The following is a 21,091-nucleotide window of genomic DNA, read 5'->3' as shown; positions in this document are numbered from 1 at the left end:
ATTTATAAAGCACCTTTCATGATTACCGTACATCAATATTTTGCAGTCAGTGTAGTAAGTTGAAGTGTAATCACTGTTGTAATGGAGGAAAGATGACAGCTAATTTTCTCACAGCAAGATCCCACAGATGACAATGTGACAGTGAGCAGATAATCTGCTTTTAATGATAGTGATTAAGGGGTACATATTGGTCAGGGCTCCAGGGACTACTCCTCTGTTCCCTTCAAAATAATGCTTTGGAATTTCTTATGCCCACCTGAGTAGACAGGGGGCTCAGTTTACTGTTTGATCTGATAGATGGCAGCGCTGGCACTGTAGCACCCAATTCAGTGCTGGATGAGGTGTCCCAGCCCTCAAACGACTTGAACCTGGAACCTTGTGACTCGGGAGCACATGGCCACCGGTGGAGGAGAGGGGGATTAGGAGGCTGAACCCATCCAGTAATGCCCACTGCAGTGTTCCTGATGGTGAAATAGCCAGTGGGTACTGTCTGACTGTCACTGCAGCAGAGGGAGAGTCTTATTCTCCGGTGGGGAACTGACCACACACTAAGTTTAAAGTAACTGCTTTACTTGTGACAGACCAAGGATTTTATCCACTCGGAGCTCCTCGCTTTCTTGTACTCGTCCACTGACCAAAGCAGCTTAATGGAGGAGTCTGCTGAGCAAGCACAGAGACGGGATGAAATGTTACGAATGTATCATGCCATCAAAGAAGCTCTCCGCATCATTGGGGACATCAGCACTACCACCATCACTGCACCCCTGCCTCCCCCAGTTGATGACTCCTGGCTCACTGTCCAGTCAGGGGGACACAGGTAGGCAAATGTGAGGGGTGACAGGACTGAGAATCTGGGCTGGGGGTACGGAAAGTAAATGGGCAATTGTATCTGAGCGTAGCCTCAGACCCAGCCATTCATCGAGTGCTGTGTTTCATCAATCTCTGCTTTGTAATTGTCGACCGCATCTCTTACCATCCCCCCCCCCACTCCCCCAGGCCCATAACACCATCAAGCAGGTCGAACCTGGTGGTAGGCTGAGTAGTGGAGGTTTTGTGGTAGCCGGGTTTGTGGGGCTAGGATTGCAGAAGACAAGCAGTGTGGGGGGGGGGGGGGGGGGGGGGGTAGTGGGGGGGTGTCATGCAGGTGACATGGCTGTGTGTGGTGGGAACTGATGGGGATGGTGGGCATTTGTGGGGTGTGGGCCTGGGATCTACAGCATGGCACATTAGTTGAAAGGTCAGATTGTAATTGAAGTTTTTGCTTTGTTCCTCCCACAGTCCAACACCGCAGCGCCGACCCCATTCTGCAGTGGGCCCACCAGGTCGGCCTCCTGGGGTCAGGGGACCGACTCCCAGTCCGATGTTATTACCAACTCCTGTAGCAGGCTTTGGTGCTCCTCCTATTCCCTCCAGACCTGTTCCCACTAACGATGCCTTTGGGGCACCACCTCAGATTCCTTCCAGGCCAGCACGTATCCCACCTGGACCTCCCGGATTACCCAGGTATGTCTCAACACTCCAAACCCACACGTGTGTGTGTCTGTCTGTCCACGAGTGCTTGAATCTCCCTGTTTATGGCAATTGCCTGTTTATGCCCTTCTGTAATCTCCCTCTCACATCAGTAACATAAGTGACTCAGCCACTGACTCTCACTGATTTCTGAAGCTTTTCCACACTTCCCCTGCCCCCACCCACCACCTAATGTTTGGAGATTTATGCAGTTCTACCTCTGCTGTCCCTGAACCTCATTGGCAGGGCCCTTCCCCTCCTGTTTTCATACTGAAGAAGGGATTATCTTTTACAGTTCTTTTCCTTTGAGCTCTGAGATGTGGAATAGTTCAGCCAGGGTAGGGAAGCTGGGGCAGTCAGTGTAGGTCTTCTGAACAGGCTGGGGTGTGTGTATACATACATATGTGTATGTTCATGTGTGTGTGTGTATATATATATGCGTACATGTATGTTGCACATGGGTGATAATTACTTGGAACCTTATAAATGCCCAGCTGCAGTTGCTGTGTAACATTGCATGACCTTGATCTCGCTGCAGCACGTTATAGAGTGAATGTGAACCTCCAAACCCCAACATTGTATCCACTGCTTTAACAGGAGAATCCCTCAATCTGTTCTGTAGACTGAGTGAAAGCTGTGACAAATTGACTTGTGATAAATGTCTGTTTTGTTGCCCACTGGACTAAGGGTGACCAATGGAACTGGGGCAGGGGATGGTACAAGAGGTGACAAGAATCTGGGATTCAACCTGACAGTTACTGAATATAAAGTGTAAGCATCAGACTGGATAAGGCTGTGCATTGCTGTTGGACTTCAACATTGCTCACTCTGGGTTAGAGGGGGAACTAATTGAGCCAGGATTCTGACTGTACCCAGTGCTTACACTCAATCTCAGTTCTCCTTTATGTTGTACTGTTAATATTTCACTCTCAGAAATGACCATTCTGAGAATGAGCCTTTCCATTGGGGGCACTTGGCTGGGGACTGGCATATGGGGTGGTAAATGAGATGGTCCAAAACTGAGCCATGAGAGATTGCTGCACTTCTGACAATGGGAAGCTCTCTGAACTTCAGGCTGATGGTTTAAACTGTGGCTCTGCACTGTTGTGACTTTGACTCAGTCTGGCATTTGGGGGTGACCCTGGGCTACGATGTGCCCTATCCAGTGAATAAATGCAGTTCAGTTCCATTATTTCTTCTTGTCTGAAATTATGGAACGATATGATTAGAGGGGTGGAAAGAAAAATATGAAAACAAATACCAGCTGTGTATTGACACCTGGCCAGTTGTTGTTGAATTGAACACTGGCTTGCTCCTGTTTCTTTCCCCATTATATTGACCCCCATTTTGTTTTGTCTCCCTTCAGCAGAAGACCACCCGCTGCTCCGACCCGGCCCACAATTATCTGAACAGCCGAGCATTCCCTACTGGATTAAACAGTGGGATTTATCCTGTGAAGCATTTTATTGTAGGCTATAGTTGGTGATTAGCCTGACCTCATTCTCATGCATTTAATCCGCTGAGGGGCAGTAGTGGTGTGAAGGGCAGGACCCGCATTTACCAGAGTGTTATCCAGACCTCTTGGCTTTTCACACTAGCTGGGAGCACCAAGCTGTTCTTAACTGAACTTTATTTAAATAAGAATTTACTATTTGGTTGTTTGTTCCCCTAGAACTAGAACTGGAGACAGTTTCTCTCTCTCACTGCTCCTTTGTTCCTGATTGAGAAACTTTGCACTCCCAAAATAAACAGCAAAATCGTCTCAGTGCCTTTTGTTCATTTGTTGGGATCATTGTTCCCAACAATTCTGCATAAATGAAAAAGTTGTAACCATGTTAACTTGTCTTGTCTCCAAGCATCTACTTACATTTTTTTGAGGTGTGGGAGGAAGTAATAAATAGCCAAGGCTTTACACTCTGTCTGATGCTGCGAGTGATCAGAGCAGTGAGTGTCGGATATTTGAACGCATCCTGTTCCCTTGCATCCTGCGGCCTTGAATAAACTAGGAAAGGTGAGGGTACAGATTGGAGCTGGGAGAGAGGAGTTATTAAAACGCAGTGAGGTTAGCGGGCTGAGAATGTGAGGGGAATCAGTGGAATTAGGGAGTGCAACAGCAAACTATCCCCTCTGGAGAGATAATTGGAGTGGGACAAGAAGGAGTTATCAGACAGTAAATTCTGATGGGGTATCAGAATGGGAGGGGGTGAGCAATAAAGCTGGGCAAACCCTGGATGGAGTAGTCAGAGAAGAAAGATGGATCGTCGCCTGGGAGGTGTTCCAAGAGGAGATCCTTGGTAGGAAGCTGGTATCAAGGAGGGCAAATCCTGGGTGGAGGGTGGGGGTGGAAGGTGCTATGAATCATGCACTGACTACAAGGTTTATTTCCTAGCTGATGGGACGTTTGTGTGAAAATACAGTGGCTAGAAGAATCTGATCGTGATCTTTGATTTTTGTTTTAAAGTCCAACGACCAGGGGTTTATTTCCAATGAAGGTAGGATCTGAGTCTCAGAAATGTGGGTGATTTGGGGTCATACGTGACAGGCTGAGCTCAGCCAGTGATGTCCTTTCAGCCTCCTACAGATGTGTGCAGCTGTCTATAGATTTATTCACAGCTGAATGTTGCACTTGTTCTGACCCATTCCTAGCTGCCCAGAGACTGTGTTGTTCAACTGTTGACAATTACAAACTTGTAAAAAGCCCTAAGACTTGACTGTCTCCATTCATTGTGTTGAATGGTTGTGATGAAGAGTTTATAGTTCTTTGTCCTAGAAACTTGTATTGGATATTTCTGGTTGTTTGAGTTCCTGCAGTGCTTCCCAAGCTCAGTTCACTGGGCGCTCTCTCTCTCAGACCTGACACCATTTCCACCAGATATCAGGCAATGTGAGCTGGAGAACCAGCAACATTGGGATTGTACCTATGTGGAGAGGGGGATATTATTTGTTAACTTGTCTTTAAATCAAATTGGTATGTTATCCACTTAGTTTCTCGCATTTATTCGGTTCAGAGTATCGTAGCTAAGAATCTGGGCTAAATCAGTATTCCTGGTGTTTATGCACAAGCCAGGAAATTCTTGTATTCAGAAACTGGAATCCTGTAAATAATCATTAAATGGGCTTGGATACAGATAGCGATTACAGTTTGTGTACTAATTGATCTAAAGTAGAATTTAATTAACCTGTCCTTTAGTTCAGGGGCCAGCTTCCCCCCCATGCAGTAACAGCTCCCATCACACCTGCTTTCCCTGTACATGGTTACTCAGTCCTTGCTCACCCTGCCCTGAATGTGGTACCTGGTCTCTTTTGGGTTACTGTCCTTTTGTACCTTGCTCTTATTCACTTGCCTTTAGTATTTGCAGTTATTTCTGTTTTAAGCACTGACTTAAGAGGTAGCAACTCAGAACACTCAAAATGTAGCCTGTGTTCATTAAATTCCCCGTTCAGCAGTTATGAGGAAACCTCTCAGTACTGAAAAATGGAATCAAAACCGAACATGTTGGAAAATGCACAAGGTAACACCTGGGAATGAGAGGTTGAACTTGTTCTGTGTAAGATATTAATTAACCTAGTGTATTTCAACCATTTTCTCAGTTTTGTTCCAGTTTTCTAGCCCTGGTTTCAAAGCTGGAATCTGCTTCCTGAAGATGTGATAACCACAAATTCCTAATGTTTTGTGTGGGAATTGTATGCCCAAGCTTTTGGGAGGTGGTGTCTATGTGCCTGAAGGTGCATGATGCTGCCTGCTGCTGAACTAAATTCCTTACCCTAGAGGGAATTGAGCATCAATACTAAAATCAGTGGCTTTCTCTAGCAGAAGTTTGCTGTAGGAAATTTTTCCTTTAGGAGGACTTAAAATACAGTTTATTTAGATGGGGAGAGGGAAAAATCAGGAAAGAACAGTAAGGGATTCTTGTTGCATGCACTCAATTCTCTCCCCCAACCCCTCCCTAGACACACTCACTCACTCCAGGGCAAAATTATCTGGAGCTGAATTAGCCAATAAAAGAAATGAAACAACATTTGAGAGGGATTTCTCTATGCAGGTGGGTGGAAATGGGTTAAATATAGTATTGACCCAGCCCCACATTAGAAACCTCTGAAATGCCCTAATGATTGTGTCTTGCAGTCCTACTGTTGGTGGGACCAGTTTTATATAAAATATATTAGTTATTCAATTAAAACTAATTTCTCCAAGTTTGAGAGGAAGAATCTGCTGGAGGCACTTGGGTCTAATCCTTGATGCTTTATCACAATTGCAATAAAGAGAATGTAACTTGTGCATTTTTGGGCAGTGTCTCCACGGCAAATTAACTTAAAACTCTTGTTGGTTTTTGTAGTCACATAAATGACAACTTGATCACGGATGCTGAAGATCTTTCTACAAACTATGATTTCTAGAGAAAATAACAATTAATTAATGATGTTTCACAATGTAGTGACTGAATCCTTTTCCTTTCTATAATTTCATCAAATTCAGGGACCTGTTCCAGTCAGGGCTCTGCTCTAACAGATCCCTGAATGTTCTCACTCCTGGTGTGTGATTCTATTGACTGTTAACTGATTTGAAATGAAGTGCCTACATTCTGTATGGTAATGAGCTGAAATAAAGGGATCGACAGTAGAAGGAGCCTTCCTCTTGTGTCTTTGTCATCTGTTTCCCTGTTTTCTGATTCTGGGGGAGAGGAAATGCAGCTGGTGAAGGGATGGAGGAGATGTTTGCTCAGAGGCAAGAGGAAAGGTAGCATCTCTGCTTTCACTAAATATTGCAGAGGTCAGGAGTGGTTTTCAAACTTGAAGTGGTCTCGGGATGTTGGGACTGTCCTGCACTTCTCCAATCATTATTCCAAACTTAAAAAAAAAGTTTCCCTCATTGTGGAGAGAGCATATCTATTTCACACTACAACAACACAATTGTTGACGCCTATTAGAGAATTTTACAGTACAGAAGGCCATTTTTAAGTTAATTATTCAATTCCATTTTGAATGTTGGTACTGAGTCTGCTTCCACCTTTTCAAGCAATGCATTCCAGATTAAAATAACTGATTTATTAAAGAAATTCTCATTTACCCCTTCATATCTTGTCCTCTTATCAATTTTCCTGTCAATGGAATGTTTTTCATTTCCTTTATCAACTTCCCAATATTGACAATATTAAAAGTTACTGAAAAATGACCTGTTGTCGGAGGTTGCGCTGCTCTCTGTCTGACATTGGGGTACTATGGAGTCTGCACTAAGAGTAGATTGAGCTGGGGATCCAATTCTTCAGATGAGACTTTCCCTTTTCTGAACCTAAACGCTGTTTTTGTGTGCTGCCTGAATCACACTGAATCTACATGTACGTGGCCACAAGTACACAATCTGAGCATCTTATAATTGCATAGATTTGTACTGTTGGATACAAACATAAAGCTGATATAAAGATCCCTATGCTGAGAATTGGTATGGAAACTGCTTCTGATTCATCAAATTACGTGAAGCAGCTCATCTACTTGAATGAGACCTCATCACAGGTAAGGAACAGATCAGATATTCTGTGTGTGTGCCTTTTGTTATAAGTCTGGAAGTGAAGAGAGATGTTTTATTGATCAGTTTGTTCTAAATGTTCTGCTTTTCTCTTATATCTAGGCGTCCACCTCCAGCAGTGCCTTCAAGACCTGGCTACTGAATATGTCCCACTATTTTCTACCTGTTTTAGCAGACTATTTATCTCTAATTACAGTTGCAAGCCCAGGTTCTGCGTATACTCCCCCATCTCAGACTTTCATCTGCTCCCTGCACACAATGCTTCAGTGTGGATTCACTAACACAAACCCTTTCCAGTAGCCTGGGCACAATTTGCTAGTCCGGTTGCCTGTCATTACTCTTCCCTCACTTTGTTTAAAGAAGATCTCTCCAGTTTATGTGGGATTTTTTGAAAGCTGCAATTTTAATGGATCTGAACATTTGCACAATATTTATTGACAATCAACTTGGGATCTGATCTAATTTATTTTCTACTTTAAAGTTGATACATTGACGCTGGTTTAAGGGTTCTGCACCCTTAATGCTGATGATCACAAATTAAAGTCCTAGGCCAAAGATGCTCTGAAATAAGATTTAACTAAATTGGTTTAATTTGGATATGCGGGAACAGACTATAAAGATAAAGACAAAAGAAATCTGAAAATCTGTCCTGGCGTTCTGCATTTTGTGCAGATCTTTGGCAGGATTTTGTGGGAAGATGTCCTGATCTGTGAAGTACCGTCCGCAGTATTGGAGCACTGCGGAGCGGGTAGAGGATTACTGGCTGGCTAACGGTATTCTGAAAGGTGAGTTGATTGGGTTTAATGCGAGGTTGCAGGATTTATAACTGTGAACAGTTATTGTCAAATGTTGTGTTTCCTGCACTGAGGCCGAGTGTTTAAAAAAAATCTATTGATCAAGCATTCTTGAATAACCGTAGCCAGCCCTTCCATGGAGTGTGAAATCTGTACAGATCATTCTAAATAACCTTTACAAGTTCTGTGCTGAGACAGCCACTGAAATGGGGAAACACTTTGTGTACATACAGGAAAGTTGTTCTGAACCCTGTACTTCAGTACACTGGATTTTCAATACTCATGATTACAAGCCAGTTACACAGTTCTAGTGTAACTGACTCCACACCTATAGATACAAAGACATTTTTAAAAAGCTTGCTAACTTCCACTTAGGACCTCACTGAATGCTGAACAAAATCATACAATTCTATCCTCAATGTCTACGTGTTCCTCCCAGTTTAGGTCGCTAAGGCCCAATTTAGCCCCAACTTTCTGGCCTCAGTTCCATCCAAAGCAGTAAGCTTTTAGACAATGGCCCAAATTCTTGGGCAAAAGATTGGGAATAAGAGTTGTGGGTGAATGGTTGATTGATTGGATGAAGATGTGTCGTCATGTCCCCCAGGAATTGGTATCAGGACCACTGTTTTTCTTGATCTGTATTAATGACCTGGACTTGGGTGTGCAGGGCACAATTTCCAAATTTGCAGAGAGTGACAAATTCAGTGGGCTGAATAGCCTCCTGTGTCCTAACCATTCTGATTCTATGAATTCAGCAATCGAGCAGCTGCATCTTTTTATGGCAATCTTTACCTTCTGTATATTTTTGCTTTTGTAAATTACTTTGGGAATAAAATTGTATAGATCTGCCTGTGGGGAAGGCTGATGTATTACTGGCTTGATGTTCTGTTTAATTTAAAGTAGTTTAAAATCCACTTATTGAATCTGAATTTGGAGTTGATGTAAATTTTGACTCTCCTGTGGATTGGGGACTGTCAGTGTCTTTTTTGGGGGCACAGGGTGCAGCTGGAGCACCTTTCACTGGGCTTGGGATTCACGCTTGCTTTTCTCTCTCAGGTAATGTTGAATCAGTTCCTGGGAAATTTCACTAACAAAAGCCAACAGCTGGTGTGTGGGGAAGAGGTGGGGCTTGGACAGGTATTTGATATTGGATAAAGTGGGTAGAAGTGTGGCTGACAGCTGGTGAGCATGTATTGAGTTTTCAGGAAGTGAATTAACGCTATATAATGGTGAAGTCCAGAGACTTAAGAAACCCTTGATGAAGTTTATCCAAATGTCTGCTGCTCATATCTTAATGGCCACCAGGTCCAGTATGCCCTATTGTCACTGTGCTCACTGACCTACATTATCTTGCAATCATCTTGATTTTAAAATTTTCACCCTTGTTTTCAGTTCCCTCCATGGCCTTCCCCTCCCCAGCTCCTCCATGGCCTTTTCCTTTCCCTCCCTGCCCATTTCCTTTCCCTCCCTGCCCATTTCCTTTCCCTCCCTGCCCTTTTCCTTTCCCTCCCTGCCCTTTTCCTTTCCCTCCCTGCCCTTTTCCTTTCCCTCCCTGCCCTTTTCCTTTCCCTCCCTGCCCTTTTCCTTTCCCTCCCTGCCCATGCTTGAGAATTATTCTAACTCTTAAATATTTTACAGAATATCCAAATTTGGAATTCTCTCCCATGCTTTGTGACCTGACCTAAAATCTTCTTGTGTCCGTCATGTTTTATAATGCTCCTGTATGTTAATGGTGCTATATAAATAAGTGTGTGACAAGCTGTTATGCAACGTTTAGGCACTGTATTCAATGTTTTGTCATCTAATTGCATTAGGTGCCTTTCTCTGATGACAGCACCAGAAATCTAAGAATTGCACATCCAAAATAATTAAAGAAAAATCAAATCATAGATTCTATGCTGAAGCCTCACTTATGTTTTATATAAACTTTCTCATTTTTATACGTACAGTGCCTCCTAATAAAGCCAAATACGCCATATGCTTTAACAGCCTTCTCAACTTGTCCTTCCTACCAGATATCATGTGTTAAATTTCATCTACTGTGTCTGCCCAACTGGTGTAGAGATGCTGGCGTTGGATAAACACAGTAAGAAGTCTGACAACATCAGGTTTAAGTCCAACCGATTTATTTGATAGTAAATTCACAAGCTTTTGAGGTTTCCCTCTTCGTCAGGTGAATGGAGAGTTCTGGCCTTAAAGCATATAACAGCACAGACAGTTTATAGATAATCTATAAATGTGCTGTTATATGCACTGTCTAAGGCCAGAACTCTCCATTCACCTGACGAAGAGGGAAACCTCGAAAGCTTGTGAATTTACTATCAAATAAATCGGTTGGACTTAAACCTGGTGTTGTCAGACTTACTGTGTCTGCCCAATTCATCAGTCTGTCCTCATTGTTTACTATATTTAAGTTTCGTCTCATCTGCAAACTGAAATTATGCCCAGTATAACAGCTTATTAATATCTATCAAAAGAACAGTTCTCCCAACACCTGGATTGCTAAGTTCATTTGTCAGTGAGAATTGTGGCAAACATCAGTAAATATGCAAGATCTATACTAGATTAAAGCACTTTTAATAATAAAGCTGCTACTTGCATAAAAATTGACTTGTAGTTTAGAGGGCGACACAAAAAAAACAAACAAACTGTCAATTCATATCAGACCTGTGGATCAATTCCCTTTGTCTTCTGATGCAGGCCACATACAATTAATTGGACACAACGTGAACAATCCTGGTCACTGCAACATTTTAACTGTACATATTCTTTAAAAAAATCTCTCTTCCCACCCCCACCGCTCCCAATGAGAGACCTGCAATGTGTGTTCAGGGCAACCAACCTCCCTCCCAACTGCAGGGAATTGTGGCACAGATCTGCAGCCTGCCCAACTGGATTATACATTGTAGAAGAAATTAGCAACAGACTGTCTCATCCCAGCAGGCCCCTACTTCCCTCCCAGATGATCCTCCTCAAACTTCATAAATAAGTCTAACTTACTATCTTAATTACATTTAAAATCTGAGCTAATCTGCTTATTAAATGCTCTGATCCTCAAACAGGGTGAAATTCCTGACTTCCAGAACCTGTCTCCAGTTTATTAATAGTAAACACACTGACCTCAGGAGTACATGCTTAACATTAATATTGTATACCTATCCTTGTCCAGTCCGCTTTGAACAATTCACTTGCCAGTTTTACTGAACTTATCCCAATGCCCCAAGTAAGTCCAAAAGAAGCAATGTCATAAACAGTCATCCCGACACATGCACAAGGATCTGCAGCCATTCAACCACACCAGTTCATGCCTCAGTTGTCCTTAAAGTTCATGTTTGTACTTTTCTGCGGTCATCAAAGAGACTTTTCAGCATATAGACCTGGACAAACGACACCACCAGCATCACCCCCAGATTGACAGCTGACCAAAAGTTGACCCGTCCCAAGTTGCTCTCTTGCAGGTTGCGATCCCGTGCCTCAAAGGCTCTGAGGATGGCCTGGATCTGCACACTCTTTGCCAGTTTGGTGTTCATATTTCCAATTGACTCCTGAAAGAGCGATCAACAGTTATTGAGATGGTAACTATAAACTAAAACTCATCTTCTACATTAATTACTTTCTCAATGTGTAACTGAGGAGGACTGGAAATGACTAAAGAGGGAGTCAATAGATTGCACAGATTGGTGTTAGGTGAAATTTAATCTGGAGAAATGTAATGAAATCCATTTCGACAGGAGGAAAGAACAAATACAGAAAGGTGGTGGTGGTTCGAAGAACCTTTTAAATGGGTTCAGATGTCTTTAAAAGTGTGTTAGATTGATAAAACCATAAATAGCAAAGGAGCAAATGGTATCCCAGGTTTTAGAAGTTAAGTTCTAGAGTATTAACAGTCAAAAGAATGCTAAGAAAATCTCAGCAGATCTGGCAGCATCTGAAAGGAGAGAAAATAGCTGACATTTTGAGTCCAGATGTCAAGGCTTTGAAAAAGGATGATCTGGACTCAACATCAGCTCTTTTCTCACAGATACTGCCAGACCAGAGATTTTCCAGCATTTTTTCTTGGTTTCAGATTCCAGCATCTGCAGTAATTTGCTTTTATTAAAAGAATGCTAAGTCTTGACCTCAGTGGTTAGGCAGCAGAATATTCTATTCTGTTGTAGTCACTCCATTTTGTAAAGGGCCACGAAGAAGATGCAGAAAAGATTCATGTTCTCAGTGTTTCTAGTCCCTTTATGAGAAAATAGAAAAATCAGAAGAGATCTGAAAGAGGGGTTTGATAGAGATTTTGATAGTAGAGGGAAAATCTTTTTGCACTGGTTGGTATGAATTTAAAGATGGAGGAAGGCACTGGATGAATGATTTTTATCAAGGGTTGAAAGAAAGAGAAGTGAATAAATATTTGAAAATTTATAATGCTATGGAAACAAGACAGGGGAATAGAACTAATTAGATAAGTTTCAAATGGCCAGAGCAGAGGTAATGAGCTAACAGATTTCTATGCTGTAAGATTGTTTCTATGATTTCAGAATTTTGAAGCTTCCTCAGACAGCTATTCCTGCTACAAGTTAGACTTTTAAATCGCAGCCTGATCTCCCAAAGTACTACCTCATGCAAGGAAATTTAGTGCTATCCATGTGCACAAGTTCTTCTTCTCTTCCACTCATTCCTCCCAGAACTGTGCACAAGACTTATTCAGGCAGGGGACTGGAGTTGCAATCAAACCCATGTTGATTTTCCAGCACTTCATTCTGGTAGCACCTGACAGTATTTGTATTTACATAACATCTCAGCATTTCCAAGCTCCAGCTGGATGTGTTCTGACAAAGTTGCAGGCTCACCTTGATATCATCAATTTTAATGTCCAGTAGCTCCTCTGGCTCTACAATCTCAGACCAATCCTCCTCAGCATCGTCAAAAATAACTTCAAAGAAGATAAGTTTTTCAGAAATGGTACTGAAGGAATTGTCAAAGCAGATTTTATAATCACCAATAATCGTAGGTTCGATCCTATAGAACAGGTTGGACAAACGTTAGTTAAAGCTCACTTTGCTAAGCACGTAAATGCAACTTGTATTTAATTTAGCACCTTTTAAAACAAGCTATTTTACATGAATAATTTCAGACAAAAAAATTGACAGAGCCTCACAAATATTTGGGCAGATGACCAAAGGAGGTAGAAGGTTTTAAGAACATCTGGAGGAGAGAGATGGAGGGGTTTATGGGATATTCCAAAGCTTAATACCTAGGACAGCTGACTAACAAGGTGGAGCAAGTAAAGTCAGGGATTGACAAGATATTGGAGCAGAATTAGGCAATTTGCCCTACTGAGTCTACTCTGCCATTCTCCCACCTTTTCCTATAATTGATCCCCTTACCAATCAAGAACCTATCTTTCTCTGTCTTAAATCCACTCAATGACCTGTCCTTCACTGTATTGTAGCAATGAATTCCATAGATTTACCACCCTTTGGTTGAAGAAATTCCTTCTCCTCCTCCTCAATTCTAAAGGGTTGTCCCTTTCCTCTGAACCCGTACCCTCGGACCCTAGTCTCTCCTACTAATGGCAATGAGATTGTTTTGGCAGATGAGGCAAAGGAGAATCCAAAGAGCTTCTACAAATACATAAAGGGTGCAAGAGTAACAAGGGAGAGAGTAGGGCCTCTTGAGGATCAACAAGGTCATCTATGTGTGGATCCTAAATGAATATTTCTCATCAGTATTTACTGTTAAGAAAAGCATAGATATTAGGAAACTTAAGGAAATAAATAATGATGGCTTGAGGGTAAATACTACAGAGAAGGTAGTGCTGGAAGTCTTAAAGCGCATCAAGGTAGATAAATCCCGGGACCTGATGAAGTGTACCCCAGGACGTTGTGGGAGGCTCGGGAGGAAACTGCGGGTCCCCTAGCCGAGATATTTGAGTCACCGATAGTCACAGGTGAGGTACCTGAAGATTGGAGAGTGGCAGATGTTGTGCCTTTGTTTAAAAAGGGCTGCAGGGAAAAGCCTCATCTGTGGTGGGTAAATTGTTGGAAGGTATTTTGAGAGATAGGATCTACAGGCGTTGAGAGGGGTAAGGACTGATTCAGGACAGTCAGCATAGCTTTGAGAGTGAAAAATCATGTCCCACAAATGTAATTGTTTTTTTTGAAGGGGTAACCAAGAAGGTAAATGAGGGCAGTGCAGTTGATGTTGTCTACATGGACTTTAGCAAGACCTTTGACAAGGTATCGCATGGTAGGTTGTTGCATAAGGTTAAATTTCACGGGATTCAGGGTGAGGTATCTAAATGGATACATAAGAACATAAGAAATAGGAGCAGGAGTAGGCCAACTAGCCCTTCGAGCCTGCCCCGCCATTCAGTAAGATCATGGCTGATCTGTCGTGGCTCAGTTCCACATTCCCGCCCTCTCCCCATAACCCTTAATCCCCTCTTATCAAAAACTCATCAACCCGTGTCTTAAAAGTATTTAGCGAGGCAGCCTCCACCACTTCAACGGGCAGAGAATTCCAGAGATTCACCACCCTTTGAGTGAAGAAGTTCCTCCTCAACTCCGTTCTAAACCGCCCCCCCTTTATCTTGAGGCTGTGCCCCCTAGTCCTGCTGTCCTTTCTGAGCGGGAAGAGTCGCTCCACCTCTATCCTATCCATCCCATTCATCATCTTATACGTCTCAATGAGATCTCCCCTCATTCTTCTAAACTCTAACGAGTACAAGCCTAATTTATTCAGCCTCTCCTCATAGCTCAACCCCCTCAACTCCGGCATCAGCCTAGTAAACCTCCTCTGCACTCCCTCCAAGGCCAAAATATCCTTGCGTAAGTACGGCGCCCAAAACTGCACACAGTACTCCAGCTGCGGCCTCACCAATGCCCTATACAGCTGCAGCAAGACCTCCCTACTTTTATATTCAATCTCCCTCGCGATGAAGGCCAGCATCCCATTCGCCTTCCTGACCACCTGCAAGCTGGGTTTTTGCGACTCATGCACAAGGACCCCGAGGTCCCTCTGCACCGTCGCCTGCTGCAGTTTTTCTCCACGTAAGTAATAATCCTTCCTACCATTATTCCTACCAAAGTGGACCACCTCGCACTTGCCAACATTAAATTCCATTTGCCATTTCCTGGCCCATTCGCCCAGCCTATCTAGATCCTTCTGTAGACTCTCCCCACCCTCCGCACAATTTGCCTTTCCACCAATTTTGGTGTCATCAGCAAATTTCGACACCCTACACTCGGTTCCCTCCTCCAGATCATCTATATAAATGGTAAATAGCTGAGACCCCAGCGCCGACCCCTGGGGCACTCCACTAGTCACCATCTGCCAATCCGAATAGCACCCATTGACCCCCACTCTCTGCCTCCTATGTGACAACCAGTCCTCTATCCACGCTAACACCCTACCCCCAACTCCATGTCCCCTGACCTTCTGCAATAACCTCTTGTGAGGTACCTTGTCAAACGCCTTCTGAAAATCCAGAAAGACCACATCCACCGGCTCTCCTCTATCCACCGCCCCAGACACATCCTCATAGAACTCCAGTAAATTTGTCAGACACGACTTCCCTTTAAGGAAACCGTGCTGCGTCTGCTCTATCAAGCAGTTCCCCTCAAGATGCCTCGCTATTTCCTCCTTGATGACGGATTCTAACATTTTACCTACAACAGACGTTAAACTAACATAATTCCCCGCCTTTTGCCTGGCACCTTTCTTAAACAACGGCGTAACATTAGCCGTTTTCCAATCTTCCGGCACTTCCCCAGAATCCAGCGACGTCTGGAAAATAACCACCAAGGCATCCACTATCACCTCCGCCATTTCTTTCAGGACCCTCGGATGCATTCCATCCGGTCCTGGGGACTTGTCCACAATCAGCCCCTCCAGTCTGTCGAGCACCGCCTCTCTAGTAACAGTAATGTCATCGAGACCCTCAGTCCTACCTTTCCATCTCTAACATCCGGCAAATTATTCACGTCCTCCTCCGTAAAGACTGAAACAAAAAAGTTATTCAGGACCTCAGCCATATCCCCATCCCCTACCACTAAGTCCCCCTTCTCATCCTCTAAGGGACCAACGTTCACCCTAGCCAGCCTCTTCCTTTTTATATATTTATAAAAACTCTTGCTATCCTTTTTTATATTAAGCGCTAGCCCAGCTTCATAGTTTCTCCTACCCTTCTTTATCAACTTCTTTGTCAATCTTTGTTGACATTTAAACCTCTCCCAATCCTCTTCTCGCCCACTACTCTTAGCTACTCTAAACGCCTCCGCTTTAGCCAAAGGGTGGTTATAGAGAGTTTTTCAAACTGGAGACCTGTGACCAGCAGTGTGCCTCAGGGATCAGTGCAGAGTCCATTGTTATTTGTCATTTCTATTAATGATTTGGATGGGAATATAGGAGGCATGGTTGCAACGGGGTCTTGATCAATTGGCCCATTGGGCTGACGAATGGCAGATGGAATTTAATTTAGACAAATATGAGGTGGTGTATTTCTGTAAACTGAACCAGGACAGGACTTACTCAGTTAATGGTAGGGCGTTGGGGAGAGTTACAGAACAGAGAGATCTAGAGGTACATGTTCAAAGCTCCTTGAAAGTAGAGTGACAGGTGGACTGAGTGGTGAAGAAGGTATTTAGCATTCTTGGTTTCATTGGTCAGAATGTTGAATACAGGAGTTGGGACATCTTGTTAAAGTTGTACAAGACATTGGTAAGGCCACACTTGGAATACTGTGTGCAGTTCTGGTCACCCTATCATAGACTGGATATTTTTAAACTAGAAAGAGTGCAGAAAAGATTTACTAGGATGCCACCAGGAATTGGTGGATTGAATTATAAGTAGAGCCTGAATAGACTGGGACTTTTTTCTCTGGCATGTAGAAGGCTGAGGGATGACCTTATAGAGGTCTATAAAATAACAAGGGGCACAGATCAGCTAGATAGTCAATATCTTTTCCCAGAGATAGGGGAATCTAAAACTAGAGGGCATAGGTTTAAGGTGAGAGGGGAGCGATACAAAAGTGTCCAGAGGGGCAACTGTTTGAGCGGTGAGTGTCTGGAACAAGCTGCCAGAGTTAGTAGTAGTGATGGGTACAAGTTTGTCTTTTAAAAAGCATTTAGATAGTTAGATGGGTACAATGGGTATAGAGGGATATAGGCCTAATGTGGGCAATTGGGATTAGTTTAGGGGTTTTAAAAAAAGAAAGGGCAGCATGGTTGGGCCAAACAGCCTGTTTCCATGCTGTAAACCTCTACGACTATGAATCTATCTTCTCCACATCCACTCTATCCACACTTCTCAGTATTCTAAGTTCAATGAGATCCCTCTCATCCTTCTAAACTCCGTCAAGCACAGACTCAGAGTTCTCAAATACTGCTCATCCGTCAAGCTTTTCATTCTTGTGAACCTCCCCTGGATCCTCTTCCTAAGTGAAGAGGTGTATAGATCTTGGAAGGTTGTAGGGGGTTAGAGATGTGAAGGAGTGATGCCTTAGAGGAATTTGAAATTATATTCAGTTTAACTGATTCATTGCTGGACTCGGGGCCAATGCGGATCAAGCACAGAATTCCTGGAGACTACAATTAGGAACAGGCCATTCAAGTGTGTTCTAGCATTCAACAAGATAACAGTCGACTGGATCATGACCATAACTCCACAATAAACCTTGACAATTGAAAATCTATTTACCTTAGCCTTGAATATATTCAATAACCCAGCTTCTACTGGGGTTACCTTGTGGACTGGCTTTAAACTAATCATCTGGACATTAATAATTTGCTTCATAGTAGGATAAATCATGTTATTTCCTAATCCACCTGTTCCTTGAGATCCATAAACAAACCTAATTAAGGTACGACAAGCACTCAGGAAGAGTTTCCACACCAGGAAAAGCAAGCAATAAAAGTGGATAAAGGCATTTTACTGCACTTAGCTCTTAGGCAGAATTTTAAGAGTTGTACAGTGTTAGAAGGATCCCACAGTTGACCCTAGTCGGTGTTGAGTCAGTTGATGCTAGTTAGAGCCACAATTGACCTCTGCATTTTAGTGATGAAAGAAATTCAGCTGGGGGTCCTGGCTTTTATGATTGGGTACAGTAACAAGCGTCACACCCGATTAAAGCCCAACAGCTTTATTTGATATCATGAGCTTTCAGACCACTGCTCTGTCATCAGGTGAGGATTGGCTGTTTGCACACACGGGCACTGGGTGATGACAGGATTGAGTTCCAATGTTGCATAATGTTAAATCTCATGGGATCCAGGGTGTGGTATCTAAACGGATACAAAATTGGCTTGGTGACAGAAGGCAGAGGGTGGTTGTAGAGGGTTGTTTTTCAAACTGGAGGCCTGTAATCAGCGGTGTGGCTCAGGGATCAGTGCTGGGTCCACTGTTATTTGTCATTTATATTAGTGATTTGGATTAGAATATAGGGAGCTTGGTTAGTAAGTTTACAGATGACACCAAGATTGGTGGACAGTGAAGAAGGTGATCTCAGATTACAAGGGGATCTTGATCACTTGGGCCGTGGGCTAACAAATGGCAAATGGAGTTTAATTTAGATAAATGTGAGGTGATGCATTTTGGTCGACTGAACCAGGGCAGGACTTAATCAGTTAATGATACGGTCTTGGGGAGGGTTACAGAACAAAGATATCTAGGGGTACATTTTCATAGCTCATTGAAGTGGGGTCACAGGTGGACAGAGTGGTGAAGAAGGCATTCAGCATGCTTGGTTTCATTGGTCAGAATATTGAATACAGGAGTTGGGATGTCTTGAAGTTGTACAAGACATTGCTAAGACCACACTTGGAATACTATGTACAGTTCTGGTCACGATATTATAATTAAACTAGAAAAAATACAGAGATTTACTAGGATGCGATAAGGAGGCTGGATAGACTGGGACTTCTTTCTCTGGAGCTTAAGGGGCTTAGGGATGATCTTATAGAGGTCTGTAAAATAATGAGGGGCATAGATCAGCTAGATAGTCAATATCTTTTCCCAAAGGTAGGGGAGTTGAAAACTAGAGGGCATAGGTTTAAGGTAAGAGGGGGGAGATACAAAAGGGTCCAGAGGGGCAATTGTTTCACACAGGGTGGTGAGTTGTTGGAACAAGCTGCCAGAGGTGGTGTAGAGGTGGGTACAATTGTATTTTAAAAAGCATTTAGATAATTACATGGGTATAGAGGGATATGGGCCAAATGCAGGCAACTGGGATTAGCTTAGGGGTTGTAAAAAAAAAGGCGGTATGGACAAGTAGGGCTGAAGAAACTGTTTCCATGCTGTAAACCTCTGACCATCTGCACAGTCAAATAGCTTGACAACACAAAGTAGATACATAAAGAATGGCCAGACTGTCAGGAAGTTGAAGTCTAACACTGTTTCAGGTAGCACTTGACAGAGGAGACCATCATGTACACAACTGGCTGATAGACACAAGCTATGTTGAAGCAATGTCTGGGAAAGAACACTCACATGTGGACACCATCAGACCTCCTTGATTCCATGACCAGGCTTTCGCCCTTTGGACTAAACACAGTAAAATCAATATCCAGTCCAGCACCGCCAATAACCTGTGTGGAAAGCACAAGCTAGGCTTAGACATACCATGGTTTATCCTCATGTTCAAGTTCAGCAGTGATAATAAGTAACAGTTTTTGTTTATTAAAAATCTTTACTTTGTTTCTGAGAGGAGAAAATGGAGATTAGCAATAAAGTTTAAATTAGTTACAAGTAGGCTTACATTAACACTGCAATGAAGTTACTTTGAAAATCCCCTTAGTTGCCACACTCTGGGTACACTGAGGGAAAATTTAGCGAGGAAATCGGAGCACCTGGAGGAAACCCACACAGACATGGGGAGATCATGCAGTGATCCAAGCTGGAAATCGAACCTGGGTCCATGATAGCATGTGAGGTAGCAGTGCTAATTGCTGTGCTATCCCAATCAGATCTCAAGAAGCCTGATGAAAATTACATTAAAAACTAGGAGTCGACTATTCAGCCCTTGGAGTCCTTCCCGCTGTTCAATATGATTGTGGCTGATCCTCAATTTCAATAGCATGTTCCTGCTTTTTCTCTACAGACCCTCCCACCCCCCCATGTCATTCAAATTAAACTAGCACTGCAGTTGAGGCACACTCAGAGCTGTCAGTTCAACCCAGAATCCAGGTGGATCTGTGCTCAGACAGGGATGAGTATTTGTGCTAGTTCTCTCTGCTCAATGTTGATCACATTTCCGGGGTTGGATATTGCACCTTGTTTGAAAAGGGGGCACGGTCTCCAGCCCAGAGCAGTGTTAGAGAGGCATTTTCCTGAGGGGGGGTTGCAGTCCCTGCCCATCCTCCGTGCCCAGCGGTGAGCCCAGCCTCCGACCCCACCTGATATTCCAGCTCCATGCTGGTGTTGTGGCCGGCGCTCTGGTAGAAGCATTCCTCTCTGCCAGGCGGGAGGACAAAGGTGAACTCGGAGTCGGAGGGCTGAGTGAAGGAGAAGGCACCAAGGGCCCAGCCCAGCAGAGTGATCAGAAGCAGCCCCGAGGCCCCCATACCCGGCTCCTGCAGCTTCATATCCGCCTCAAACTTCCCCAAAACTTTCCACTTCCGCACAACTTTGCAGAATGCTGATTGGTCAGAATGCTGGAAAGCCAGCGTCCAATCAGAGAACGGGAGCTTGCTGCTTCCCCATTGGTAGATTGCCAATGTCCAATCAGAGGCAAACAGATGGCCATCCTGGAAGGCTACACCAATCACAATGAAGGGCAGGATTGGCTCTCTATTGATGGGGGTTGCCCCCTTTCACCCAGATAAACTAATCAACATCTGAAATCAATTTGTAATAGCTCACAAATATACACCTTGAGTATTGCTAATAGAAAGACTTGTTGTTTAAGCTTGTCCTGTACACAGATTCACAGGAATCCCAAAAGGAACAACCATTCATACTTCATGAGAAGAGAGTACTGATTACTTGGCAAGTGGACCGGTCATTAGAGGTGGCATGAGGAATGAACCAAGGAATGGCTCCTCACCACCTCCCCCCCACCCGCCCCCCCGGCCAACCAACACAAGCTTTTTATTGTTGAAGACAGTTCAGTGCCTGTAATAAAACGCAAAATGCTGAAAAGTATTTTGAAACATTAACACTGTTTTTCACTCTTTCACTCCCATACCTGCTGTTTTTCCAGCAGTTTCTGTTTTTATTTCAGTTTTCCAAAATCCACAGTTCATTGCTTTTACTATAGTTCAATGCTTTATTCTTTTTGTTT

At 43.4% G+C, this 21,091-nt stretch overlaps 2 protein-coding genes across 7 annotated transcripts in view; one reads left to right on the top strand and one right to left on the bottom strand.

The window, feature by feature from the left end:
• dnm2a (dynamin 2a) overlaps positions 1-9,284 on the top strand; it is a 58,023-nt gene extending 48,739 nt beyond the window's left edge. For 2 of the 6 annotated variants that reach the window (XM_080216560.1, XM_080216558.1), the window contains exons 18-20: positions 582-817; positions 1,279-1,503; positions 7,136-9,284. In XM_080216560.1, coding sequence (XP_080072686.1) covers positions 582-817; positions 1,279-1,503; positions 7,136-7,175 — 501 coding nt within the window. In that variant the 3' untranslated portion in view covers positions 7,176-9,284. Of the gene's footprint in view, positions 1-581; positions 818-1,278; positions 1,504-2,875; positions 6,138-7,135 lie in introns of those variants that run through there. The other 4 variants (XM_080216561.1, XM_080216559.1, XM_080216556.1 and 1 more) reach the window with 2 other exon arrangements.
• A 1,103-nt stretch (positions 9,285-10,387) lies between these two features.
• On the bottom strand, positions 10,388-20,423 carry LOC145360973 (transmembrane emp24 domain-containing protein 1-like). The gene is made up of 4 exons (XM_080216480.1): positions 20,205-20,423; positions 19,300-19,397; positions 12,663-12,831; positions 10,388-11,372 (listed from the first exon to the last, which is right to left on the bottom strand). Exons 1-4 carry the CDS (start codon positions 20,391-20,393, stop codon positions 11,154-11,156), a joined length of 675 nt encoding a protein of 224 aa, XP_080072606.1. The 5' UTR covers positions 20,394-20,423; the 3' UTR covers positions 10,388-11,153.
• Positions 20,424-21,091: the final 668 nt, after the last annotated feature.

This window comes from Carcharhinus amblyrhynchos, chromosome 33 (genome assembly GCF_965287045.1).
Source record: "Carcharhinus amblyrhynchos chromosome 33, sCarAmb.v2.hapA, whole genome shotgun sequence".
In the NCBI taxonomy this organism is placed as follows: Eukaryota; Metazoa; Chordata; class Chondrichthyes; order Carcharhiniformes; family Carcharhinidae; genus Carcharhinus; species Carcharhinus amblyrhynchos.
Note: the sequence above shows the minus strand (reverse complement) of the source record. Positions and strands in the feature narration are given on the sequence as shown.

Excerpts from the sequence above, each read along its gene's own strand:
- LOC145360973 (XM_080216480.1), bottom strand. The coding sequence starts at position 20,393 with ATGAAGCTGCAGGAGCCGGGTATGGGGGCCTCGGGGCTGCTTCTGATC. Across the intron at positions 19,398-20,204 it reads GCATGGAGCTGGAATATCAG|GTTATTGGCGGTGCTGGACT; the intron begins GTGGGGTCGGAG and ends CTTTCCACACAG. Across the intron at positions 11,373-12,662 it reads TTAAAATTGATGATATCAAG|GAGTCAATTGGAAATATGAA; the intron begins GTGAGCCTGCAA and ends TCGCTCTTTCAG.